This window comes from Scomber scombrus, chromosome 14, assembly GCF_963691925.1.
Source record: "Scomber scombrus chromosome 14, fScoSco1.1, whole genome shotgun sequence".
NCBI lineage: Eukaryota > Metazoa > Chordata > Actinopteri > Scombriformes > Scombridae > Scomber > Scomber scombrus.
Window position 1 is genome coordinate 23004658 of NC_084983.1, and position 13160 is coordinate 23017817.

Below are 13160 nucleotides of genomic sequence, written 5' to 3' on the forward strand. Positions count from 1 at the left end.
GAATTCAGTGTGTATTAGAAACAATAGCGCCTTTGTTTTATACTATCATGCTGTCAAAGACAGTAATCATTTAATCATACTACAGGGCAATAGGTTAATTTTCAAAACTATAGAGGTTTTTTTACAGCCCACTCCGTGTGATATATCCTGCATATTGTTCTCTTGCGAAGTTCTTAACCTTTGCAAAAGAGTTTGTGGAAAACTCTTCACTTTTCAGATTTAATACATTTTTAAAGATTAAGTTAAGGATTCAAAAACTACCATTACAATGTCTTGGCCAACAAGAAATGGAAAAAACTAGTGAACTGCACTTAATGGAAAATCATGACACCAAGCCACAGTGGGAAGTATTGGGTATTAATGGGAAGTAATTTGAGATCCACAGATGGAAAAATTTAGATATAGGTAAGGCTGATTTCTGACTGAGCCACCACAAATGAATGGCACAATATCAACTCTACAATGTAGTTCTTAGACTGCCGTTAACCCTTTGCATCAAGTATTAACCCAGCAGACTACAGTATGTAGGTAATGTGTCAGCTCTAATTTTTTCAAAATCCTGCTGAATTTGAAAATCTGGCCCGCACACTTGGGGCAGTCAGGCTTTAGCTTACTGCATGTCAGCCTGTGCCTGTAGCTGCTGCTTAATTACATGTTCTAAGGAGCAGGGAGGGACAAACTCATGGGTTCAAGGTGAGATCAGTGGTCTTGCTCTGATTTATTTGCCTGGTAAATCCCACTCAGTCTTAAAAGGGCACTATAGATGAAAGCAAAGGAAACAGATTAAGTGGAAATTGTTTGCCATGAGGTGGTATGAGGTTGAGCTCAGCAATAACAGTGTTGCTGTTTTGTGCACTTAGTGTGTATCACATTTCCTCCTATACAAAACAATTCAACAGAATCCATCTTATCGATCAAAGTAAATATTGTTATCAAGAGTTAAAACTCTCACTTTCCAACTTTCCCCTGCTTTACATTAATAGGCAGAAGTGATGCAACACAACAACGTTATGAAAATATCTACAAACGTAAGTGTGTTTAAGTGCACAGCCTGAACTATAATCTTCTCACTAATGAGAGCCATTTTTTATCGGTGAGCTGTTTTTATAAGTTAACCTTCAAGTGTGTGCATATGTATAAGAAGGTGAGAGTGTATGAGTAGAGGGCATGTGTGCGCATGCATAGCATGCTTATGACTACAGTATATGTGCATGTGTTTTAATGGACAAGGAGCTTCACAGTCACTTAGGAATGAAATGGTGATGACAGCATGCTCGAGCAGGCAGCTGAGTACTCTGAAATGACACCAAGGCATTACAAATGAGACACTGAGACACAGTATTAGAATTTGGAATAATCCTCTGCAGTAGCCCAAGTTCAGGTACTGTCTTACATCATGCTAAAAACTATTTTAATACAGTATTGTGATTATCAGATTTGTTAAGAGGTTAAGATGTATGCAACGTAACTGTGACAGCCTGAGATAAATCATTTGTCACATCTTTCCCAGCCCCCAGTTTCTTTTTACCATTTTCTTTCCTCTTTGGCTATTCATCAATGTAGGCAAAAAGAAATGTAAGACTTGCAGTATTGAAGGCTGAAAATCAATCAGTGCGCTTCAGTCTTTTCTCATCTTGAAAGTCAGTGGTATTTCATTTGTAAGAAGCAATGAACTCTTTACATTCATTAAGAAAGCTAGAGGCACACATGTAGCAACTCCAGAGGAAATTGTATAACCTTTATTATTTTCCTTTTTGTGTAAATTATGAAAACAAATACCTTTGAAGCAAACTTCCATTGTACTACAAATAAGTAAAAGGAACTTTGATATTATTATATATTTTCATGATACATCAAGACACAGGCTTTTATCACAGGTCACCATTGGTGATTTCAGTAATTTCCTCTGGAGTTGCTACATTTGTGCCTCTAGCTTTCTTAATGAATGTAAAGAGTTCATTGCCACTTACAAATGAAATGCCACTGACATTCTGCCCTAGGAAGCTATGAAGCACTGTGGAATGAAATAACAGTGGTATGACCATATGCTGTGTGCAGCGGACCACTGCTGTGTGAGTGACAATGTGTGATTTAATGAAGCACTGTAGGAATAGAAATGATAGAAAACTCAATCAAACTGTGAAGTTTAAGTACTAATGGTCTGAGTGTTGACCAACTGTTTCATCAACCCCACTATTTTTAGAGTGAAGAAGATGATGATGAAGATGGGCAGGTGGTGTTAAATGAGGAGCAGAGCTAACTGAGGTGAGAATCACCACAGTGAAGGGAAGACTAAGCCACCCCACCCACATGCAGATTAACTCCCACAAAGGTTTACACTGTGTCTGCACAGGAGGTGTAACACGAGCAGCATGTTAGTAGAGCAACAGCAGCAGATAATGCTCCGTCACTAAGTGTAGATCATCTGCACTTTAGCAGTGCTCAGAGCCCAACACATAATCACTGTAGTTAAGTGTGTAGACTTGAGGCGTAAAAATAAGATTTCATGAAAGTGTGCCCAGAGTTTTGACTGGTACTGTATATATTTTGAAGATCAACTTACCATCAAATCAAATCCTGTTTTTGCTGACCTCCAGTGATTTTTTTTTTTTTTTTTGCTGCAGTGATGCAAAAGTGAACTCCAGGGTGTGTCAGTACTTTCAACCAGAGACAGCGATGAAACTGCTTGTCAACCTTTCTATTCTGCAGGGCTTTTTTCATCTTAACTCTTAGTAGTATTTTCTTTGTGTTTTGTGTTCTCTGTTATTAATACTGTAGCACTTTAAATTTCACCATGAATGAAATACAATGTATTATCATTATTATTTATTATTATTATCAACCTGGTGTTAAGTCACTCTATAAAGGATATGAGTTTCTTGTATCAAATAAGCACACAGGTTGCTTATGGGTATTACAAATCATTAAAAGGCATAGACAATATAAATCACACTTTGAATGTCATAGGTTATCAGAGGTTCAGTAAAAGTATACTGATTGTGTCGTTCACCTTTAACAGCAGTCTACAGCCATGCTGAAAGCAATGTGATCCTGTATTTAGGCACAGTAGTGTTATGAGCTAATTGCTAATGTCAGCATAAAGTTTACCAAGTTCATTATCTTGGTTTTTTATGTTACCATGCTAATGCTGGCTAGTTAACTCCTATTACAAAGGTTAGCTGAGCCTGATGGGAATGGCTTTAGTTTTGCAGATAAAGGCCCAAAGGTGGGTCAACTGTCCCATAGACCAACCAACAGACATACATTTCCATCTATAGAGCCATGCCACTAGCATGGCTATAATATTTATAAGAGGCTAGAACATATAAAATAGAGTTTTATTCTGGTAATGCATTTGAAAACAGAAGTTAGTTCAAAGAGGCAGTCATTGATTTCTGACCACTAGGGGTCAGTGCCTAGTTGCTGTATCCGTAAGTCTATCTGCTCTATACAAACATCTCCAGTGCCTTGTCTAGTAAAAGTGAGTTCAATTGATGCAAGAGAGATTTGGGGCCAGTAAAGATTTATAATCAATCAAAAAAACTAATAAGTTGTTTAAATGAGTCCTCAGTGCTGTTATTTCAGAACAGCACTGGAATCAGATATTAAATATTGGAACTTTAAATGTCCTTTATTTATTATTCCTTGAACTTGATACCAGTCCCCTTATGCATTACATCCTCTGTTTGAGAAAGTTGAACAAATGGCAGCAGGCATTAATCTGGACTGTGACATGCATTACCACAGTGGAAACAGCTGTTGTTATGATTAGACGATGCAATTACCGATGTGATAGGAATTCTGTGCCTCCTTTACACATTGTTTCCAGCCAATCTGGACTTGCACATAGCGGGGCTATTATGGCATTGATGCATTGCAGCAGCCAGCCGGTGGGCTGAGAGAGTGAAGAGGCTCTCCAGCTGCAGTTTCCGTCATTATGGCAACGCTCCACACCTCGTCGCACCGCAGAGCACTTATTCCAACACAACAGGGGAAGAGCATCAGCATTATATCAACTGTGCCTACCACCGCAGAGAGAATAGAGTGTCAAGAGTCACAGAGGAGGAGAAAATGGGCTGATAGACGTGCGAGGAGAGGAGGGAGTCGCTAAGGGCTTAGGGGAGCTTGTTGTTGACTCTCCAGTGTTCACTCTCTGTGTTTTCTTTCTCTCTCGCTCTCTCTCTTTCTCTCTCTCTCTCCCTCCCACAGCTCTGTAGTTCCCCATATCCTCCAGAGACTGGGGATTATGGGAATCTACACTACGTAATCTTTGAGTGGAGAAGGTCAAGGGGAGGACAGACAGCAAGAGAGTCTATCTTCTTTCAATATGACCAACTTGCCCTTTATCCATTCTCTCTTTTATACTATCCTCCCCTCACTTTCCTGTAACCCCACCTGCACCTAACACTGTGACCTCTTACGCAAAATCAATCAAACAAACAACAATGTAAATTCAAGCAAATATGTTGTTTCAGGATTTAGATTTCTCAAAGGCTCACGCAAGTTTATTTTCTATCAAGCTGAAAAGGTGAGTAAACTCTATTTCAAAAATAAAAATTGAGTTCATTTCCTGTTTACCCTTATCCACATTCAATATTCCCAGTGTAAAGTGCATTTTTATCATTTTGGTGAAAAGGGAAAGGGTCATCTGTGCTTCCATTTTCTTCACTACTCTCCATCCCACATCAGTCCAGAAGTATTTTCCTCGCCAAAATGCAGCAGCTTCGGAGCTTAATGGAAAAAAGGCAAGGCTGTATCAGTTTTGTCAAGCTATATTAGTCTCCCAAAGCAGCATTTCATTATGAAAGGCAATAAATGAAAAGTAAAAAGTATATATTTGTGAATTCAGTATACAGTACACAGATCCTTTTTAGATTTCTTTTGAGACTATAAGCTACACACTATAACTGCAGCTGTAGGGTTTTTAAACTTCCAGTTTGCTCAGAGTGTCAGGACAGGAGTTAAGAAAGCCAAAACTCTGCCATCTTTTTCCAAATTCTCATTTTTTTCTTCTTTCAATATAAATAAATTGAAATGGTACATTAATGGTGTAGCTTTTATGGTTCTGGCCTTGCTTTTATTCACCTAACCTTGATTTTATTGCTTGGTTTTATGAAGTTTTTTGTACTCCTTTTCAAAGTGATATAAAATGTGTTTTGAACACTGCTACTGCACATAAGTAAAGATAAGAAGTAAGTAATACAACCTGTAGTTGTAGTAGAAAGAGCAATGTGAATGTTTCTGTAGCAGTAGTAGTACTTCTAACAATCTAGTACTTTGATTGACGTCACACGTAGGACATGGGAAGATAAACTGTTGCACTAGTTACAGTTACAGTACTTGTGCAACTTGTGGTGATAATACAGTGGTGGTAACAGCAGTTGTAATATCAGTAGTCACAGAAACTGAAGCTTTATTAAGAAGAGGAGCATATTTTTCTCTCCTTTTGTACATAAAACTGTGTTATCTCCTCTGCTTCCTCTATTTCCTTTTTATCTCAGCCTGAATAATGCAGAGTTGAGGTGTGTGGTGGTTAACTCCCCTGTGGAGCTGAGGCCAGGGTAGCAGCTGTCCCTATCAAGGCTCTCCTCAGAGCTGTCATGGCCTGTCTGCTCCTCGGCTAATCACTTCCTACAGGCCTGCAGCATGGGACCGCCGCTGCTAATGTCATCAGCAACTGTGCCAGGAGAAGCTCGCCGGATGAGCGTGATGTAGCTTCATACACTAACGAATGTGTGTGTCTGCAATTGTGTGTGTGTGCAACGAGTGGGTGGACTGCAGGTGTGTTTAGCTAGCGGCTCAATGGGTGTGCAAATGCCTCAGGTAGTGCAATATGGGTCACAAATAAACTCTCACACACACACAAACACCATAACCATTAACATAACCCCTTCCTTCCCACCTGCCAAAACACATTTGCAACACAAGGAGTTACTCATCCGTGGGTAACAAGCTAATGGCAAAGTGTGTCACACACCAGCACACATAGTCCTCTGAAAGTGGCTATTTGTAATGACACACACTTCACCCCGACATATTGAGCTGAGGTAGAAATAAAAGCCTAGGGAAAAACATCCTGGGACAAAATCTGATTTTCCAGGATGTTGTGTTGTTTGACGGTTCTATTGTGGTCAGCTGCGTCAGGCCCTGCGGTGAATACCACTGAACCAACTGTCAACAGATATGATTAATTATCAGTCACTCCAGCCATGCAACAAATTTGTAAATACATTTGCCTTCTGGGGTTTTCAGCGGCATTTGAATAACAGAAAAGAGATTGATAGGTATAATCGCAGAGTGAAAATTTCAGAGAGAGATAACAAGCAAAAGGAAGACTGAAAGAGATAAAAGAGGTTTAGGCTTCTGGCAAGAAAATAAATTAAAGCTTGTAAGTGGATAATGGCAAAGTTACCACAATCAAATTGGGAACAAAAAATTGAATGACTAACAGTCTAAGTTGCCTTAAAAACTACTGTTGCTGTGCCCTTGAGCAAAGCACTTTACATCAAACACATCAGGCTCCATTATTGAGGCTTCATGGAGGGATTGTGCTAAATATAAGGGCGAGATAAAAATACCTAAAATACAGAATGGGACAGCCGGAGATGAAGGTAAATAAACAGTCATGGAGATGGACAAGCAGACAGAGAGAGATATGAATAAGAAGCGAGACAGGAGGCGTGACGGTGCAGTCAGGCATGTAAAGGCAACTGGTGCCGCGCTGCACTGCTCCTTGCCCCTGCGGCGCACAGAGCAAGATGAAGCTGGGGAGAGAGAAGGCGGGATCTGAGACAAGGGAGAAAAGCCGGGTATGATTGACTTCAGCAAAATGAGAAGACATGAAAGGAGAAGTGCAAGAAAAAAAACACGGAAGCCAAGGAAGGAGGATGGGGAGAGGGGAAAGATGAGCGTGACAGGCAGATAAACAAGAGACTGTCAGAGCCTACATTTAATCCACTGGGTGACTCTAGCACTTAACAAACTCCCTGCATGCACAAATGCATGCTTACCTGTGTGAATGTGTGTCTTTGTGTGCACATCTCCATTTTTAATTATGCCTAGTTATCTGTATGTGTGTGCATGCTTTTGCTTCTGTGTGAGTGCAGGTTTTGTCTGTGTGTGTGTGTGTGTGTGTGTGTGTGTGTGTGTGTGTGTGTGTGTGTGTGTGTGTGTGTGTGTGTGTGTGTGTGTGTGTGTGTGTGTGTGTGTGTGTGTGTGTGTGTGTGTGTGTGTGTGTGTGCGTGCGTGTGCGTGTGTGTGTATAGGTGTGTGCGTGTGTGTGTGTGTGTGTGTGTGTGTGTGTGTGTGTGTGTGTGTGTGTGTGAATACAAGTAGTCTTTTTTGTTACTGTGAGTGTTGAGTTTTAGGCCCAGCAAATCTACCAGTTTGTGCCCTCACCTTTGAGTGTTGAATGTGTGCCCTCTAACAAGCTGAACATTTGTCAAATTAGACAGTAAGCAGTTGTTGTTTGTCAGTAAGCAAGAAGAGGTCTGCAGAGGCATTCCACATACACACTGCCAGATACTGCATAAGTAAGGTGTGTGTACATCTGTGTATGCATGTTAGTGTGTTTGTGTGTCGGCAGCCCCCACTACCACTCGATTTGGCTTGTTAGCACTACTTCTGGGGGTTATGAGAGCCAAGAGCCATCCAGTCATTGTAGCTGCTGCATGTAGGCCATAAATGCCGAGCTCATTTAGTCCAGATCCAGCCCAGCGAATAATGCTCATGTGTTTTCTACTCCTTTTTGTTCTGTGACCATGTGATCACTTGACTTATGTGATTTATGGAGCTGACAATGGTTTCCCCTAAGGAAGTGGTGAACACACAGCTCAGTGGTTTCTAACCAGCAGACTTAGCCCACATCCTAGTCATTACAAGGAAATCTTAGAACAAAGTGAATAAAAATGATGTTGGAGATGTGAAGAATCACAGATAATATGGCAATATGGTGGGCTCCGTGGAAGGGGACCCACTCCCTATATAGATATAAAGGCCGCTTTTTAAGTTACCGAAAACACAACAATTCTTATTATCATGGAAGTACATAGTAATTAAAATATACTTACAAATATAATATATTAATTATATTCCATTTCTGCCAAGTCCATTCTGCTAGATGCCACTAAATTCAGCACACTGTACTTTTAAAACAAAAATGAATTAAACATGGGCAACAATCATCCATGGCACCGATATATAACAACATTACTACCAACGCCACAATCAATGATAACAATGTTGCTGTTGAGGAAGAAGCTAGTGTGGGCGTGCCTTTAAACAGCGAAATACTGGTTGCAAATGTTCATTGACGGAAAATTTCACAAAGCAAACTGTTGTTATGCTGTAAGCAGTTAATGGCATTAAAAGAGATTTATTGTCCAATTCAAGAAGATTTGGAGAAGTGAAGGAAAGAATCTCACAGGCAATAGAGGATATAACTGTCATCAAACAAAACGCTCTTATTTGAGACTAGTTAGAAAATCAAAGGTTCAGACGTTCAACTTTTTGGAAAACTGGCTTCGTGTAATGGGCAATGTAATGACCTCAGTTTTAAACACAGAAGCCTCACCAAATCAGACCTTAGAGACATTTTTGTTAGGCACTCTTTCTGTGTATGATAACTGTAAGAGAAACATACTCTGATGTACAATATGGTAATACAAGTGACTAATGTAAACCTTTTATTTTTCTTTTAATTTACTGCAGGTCGAGCTTATGGTCTATTTGTTCTTCAATATGTTAGTGAGCCTATAAAACAATGTGTCAGTACCCAAATCACGTTGCTCTGCACAGTGTGGATCCAATGTTCTGCATAACCAAAGTTAATTACGCTTTGTGTTTTTTTTAACTTGCACTTCATTTGGGGAAGTGCATGAAGGTTTCTCGGGAGGGGTTAAGGTCAGTGTTTTGCTTTCATATTATTTATTTATTTATTTATTTATTTATTTTTGGTCATGCTATCCTAATGTACAAGCAAGAAAACAAATGGCACTACTATGATTGGATCATCCTGTACTCATAATCTAAAAGTTATTTTACAGCCTCATGCTTAATGGATCAGAGTTAAATATCTCTAACTGAAATACAAAAGTACTGAACAAATTGTTAAGCTTAAATAGGTACTGACTAGGATTAAGTAAATTAAATCCAATATACAGGAAACAGACTCAGCATAAAATTACATTAACAGAGTTGATAAAAGATTGCCAAAGAAAGTTTATTCTGCTTTCTTTACTTCTCATGCCTAAGGGGTCATAATGTTAATTTATGTTGATTCCTTTTCAGTTGAAAAACAAATACATACATCCATCAGGGAGGTCCATTATATTTAATGGTACCACCCAAATCAATAATATATATAAATGCTGCTAATGGTGATGATCCCTCCTTCTGTTAAAATCTCGTTCTCTCCTTATCATCCTACCCATGTCAATATATAATTGGTGGTGATTTCATTTGCCTGTTGGATCTGATGCATGATCGCTTCACTGGTTTTGACACACCAACAAACAAGACTATTAAAAATTTCATGGTCGATGATATATTAACCCTAATAAAAAAGATGATGTGTGCTTCTCATATACATACAAAAACATACTCCAGAATTGATGACTTTTTCATCTCAAATGGTTTACTGTCAAAAGTTGAATGAGAAATGCTGGTATGATAGTGTTGCCGTACCACCTAGATATTGATGTCAATCTAGATGACACAAGACCCTGATTTTGTAATAAATATATTATATAATAAATACTTTAGATATTTTTACTTGTGTATGTAATTTGTTTTGCTTCTTGAATATGTGTACTTGTGCTTTTCTATCTATTTTTGTGACAGATGATTTTTATTAATGTTTTTGTCTTTTTATTCAAAATGAAAAAAAAGCCATACATAGTATTGAAAAAAAGGATTTTGCATATCAACCCATAACTATTTTCACTTGCCAAACATCTGGAGGATTGGGCACTGAAATGAAAGAGCAAAGCCAGTGGTACTAAGAACTCGGTTCGATGTCCTTTTGCACTGAAAAATGTCCTATGAATACGAAACAGCATCCACCACTTAATTATAGTTGCCAAACATACTAAATCCATCTGGTCTGTAATCAGAATGTATTTGCAAATGAGGATGGAATGGGAATTTAGGACAAACATGGCAACTATTTAGTGAGGTTGTTGTGTTGAAGGGAGGTTTGATACGACAGTATTCACATATAAAGGGAAGTTACATCTTGTACCAAAGTCTTGACAGAAACAGAAAGATTTCAGTTTTTCAGTAAATCGGTACAAAAGTCAATGTCACAACTCTTTTGAGGGAAAATAAACTCTATATTACATTGTAGTGCCCATGAGAGTATAGAGACTCCTTCTCTGTATTATTAGTGAATATAATGATAGCTGCCATGACACATTGATCTCAGTACTGTTGGCAGCTGCACCGGTTTTATTTGCAGTCAGCACATTGTACAATGTTGTATCTCTCTTATGTAATAAAAGTTGAGTTAATCTTTAGGGGGTTTAACACAGATTTCTGCACACAGTATTTGTTAAGGTTGTTTAACTGTACCTATTAATGACAAAAGCACTGTCCTGTGGTGGTTGCAGGTATTCATAAACGTATACATAAAGCCATTGAGCCATGTGCTTGCTATTGAAATACAGCCCAGGACAAAAATAAAGCAGACAGCCTGCAGCTATGTTGATGAGCCAGAGGGGTATGACAGTATATCTGCACAGTTTAGTAAGTGTAATTCATTCATTACAAATCACAAAAAAACACATAATTTATCCTGTTGGGTTTGTTTGTTTTCTTTGTCTCAATAGAGAATACTTTTGGGGGTCTCCATATAGGTTACAACAATCAAAATCCGTACATGTAGCCACACTTTAATTTTTCAAGGTCTCACTTTTTCTTGGGCATCTCAATAATTGCTGCTGCTTCTGATTCAGGAGGTTGTTCCAGGGAGAGCTTTGTCTTAAACTTTTCTTAATAGCACCTAAGTAGTCTATAAGACACTAATAACTTCAGCACAATCGCAATATCACTTACAGTACACTCTGTCTCCTTTATGGCACCTTTATTGGGCCGTTTGTGATAAATTATGCACTGCCACAACGCAGAGTGTAGATTATTTAGTTGCATCATAAAATCTAACATGAGCCAGTGTAAAAGTTATGATGACATCTTCTTCACTATCACTTCTTTTTCACCTGATCTTACCAGACTCCAACCAGTTAGTGAGCAGCTGTGATGGAGAAATGTACGGAAAGCAATAGAAAACCCAGAAGGAAGTGTAAGAAATTGAAAGGATGGGATGGATGAAAGCAGAGGAGTAGAGAGGAGGTGGAGTAGAAAATTACGCCATGATGAGAAACAGCAAGCGTTGACAAATCATTGCTGTGACGTTTGCTGTGGCTCAGACAGGAGTGAAATTATTCAAATCTGGTTAAATCTTATGAAATATAAACTAGCCGGAAAGAGCACATTTGAATGCTGCAACATGCTGCAATAGGGTTGAACACACTGAGATCAAAACATGAACTAGTCTGTCAGTTTTGTGTTTGCTACTAAGGTTGCATTGCTTCCAGGGAGAGACACTGTAACAACACCTTGGTTTAACCCCAATTAACAGAAGTGATCTCTAATTGGTCTTGTTCCACAGGGCTCGGACAAACTTTGCACATTAACTGAGCTTGTATATTTGAATGTCGGCCTGTTCCTGTATTTTAATCAAGGTGATGTAGACTAATGTCTATGTCTGTCCTGGGAATGTAGGCCAGGTATTGTCCACCCCAAAAGGTCAGGAACGCGCGTTACACTGTAGGTCATAGAAACAGGTAGACACAGCTCTGATCACACTGTCTGTGGCAGTCAACCACACTGAAGTGTTTAGTACACCCACATCATTCAAAACAGAGGCCGTCCGATGCCAAAAAGGCCCAGCCCATCCAGATAGCCAGATATCTCTTTCACGCGAGCGCGAGTAAATCAATTGCGCCTTCTAGCGGTGACTCCCGTTTGTATGTACGCTTACGTGCACCCGCTGTGGCAAAAAACAACAACAAATGTGTCACTTACGGTAAAAGACGTATTCTGTGTAGCTGGACCAGATCTTGTCCTCTGTGTGCTGGTTGACAAAGGAGGCTGTGACTGACGAGTTGCAGGCCACCATTTGGAAACCACACTCCGACAGCATGTCAAAAGCCCTCTCCAGGTGCTTGAACCTGAGGTAAAAGCGGGAGGTGTACCGATCCGGGGTCCTGTCCGGGTCCCGACTCTCGTTCAGGGTCTCCCCGAAAACTTCTTTGGCCAGGGCCACGCGCCCGCATATCAGTATCCGAGGTACCCTCCTGAACTTGGCGTCGGTTTGACTCTCACGGCCCATAGTGCATGACCCCCGGTACCCCACCGTGATGAAACCGCTTTTTCTATCCGCGGGGACCAAAGAGGGGGGTGGGCACTGCCGGTGGTCGCTACCCTGGGAGCCGTCTTCATAGTCGCTGTGGAAATAGTCGTCCGGGCTGTGCTTGATATCCTCGGGGGTCAGGAGCTTCACCAAGTCGGGCAACTGGAAGTACTCCGCCTCTTTCCTGAGCCTCCCTTTCTCCGGGAAGTGGTCCGGGAGGACGACTTGCTTGTCTCGGAGGTAGTCCAACACATACCGGAATAAAAACCCGTCTCTATCAATGAAATAGCGGCCCTTGGGGTCTCTCGCCAAGTCATTAGACGCGTCTTTTTTGGAAGAGAATAGCTTACTTAGTAATGAACTCGGGGTGCTCACCAAAGTTGAGTGACGTGTGTAATAAACCTGTCCCCCTACGTTTAATTCAACAACATCTGGGAAACTGTTCTGAACTGACGCCTGCTCTTTGGGGTTAGTCCTACAGTTTCCACTCAGCGCCATCGTTTCCGTCATGAACAGCTACAAATAGGCTACACACCTATTTCTACAGCAAGTCTCAGAAAAGGGAAAAAAAAACGTTGGATCAGTGTCAAAAGTTGCCTAATATGTGCCCTCGATTATTCTGTGTTCACACACGGTCTCCAACTTCATCCCACATAACCTGAATAAACAAGTCTCATCGCTCCATGGCTCTTCTCACCTACTAGTCTTTAGCAGTATAGTCGGGAAATGGGGGAAGATGGCAGTCCGGGAA

General features: G+C 40.2%; 1 protein-coding gene across 1 annotated transcript in view; it reads right to left on the reverse strand.

The window, feature by feature from the left end:
* kctd16b (potassium channel tetramerization domain containing 16b) overlaps positions 1–12919 on the reverse strand; it is a 70557-nt gene extending 57638 nt beyond the window's left edge. Inside the window, exon 1 of the mRNA XM_062433463.1 lies at positions 12082–12919. Within this exon, the coding sequence (XP_062289447.1) occupies positions 12082–12919 (838 nt within the window). The remainder of the gene's footprint in view (positions 1–12081) is intronic.
* Between the last annotated feature and the right edge of the window lie 241 nt (positions 12920–13160).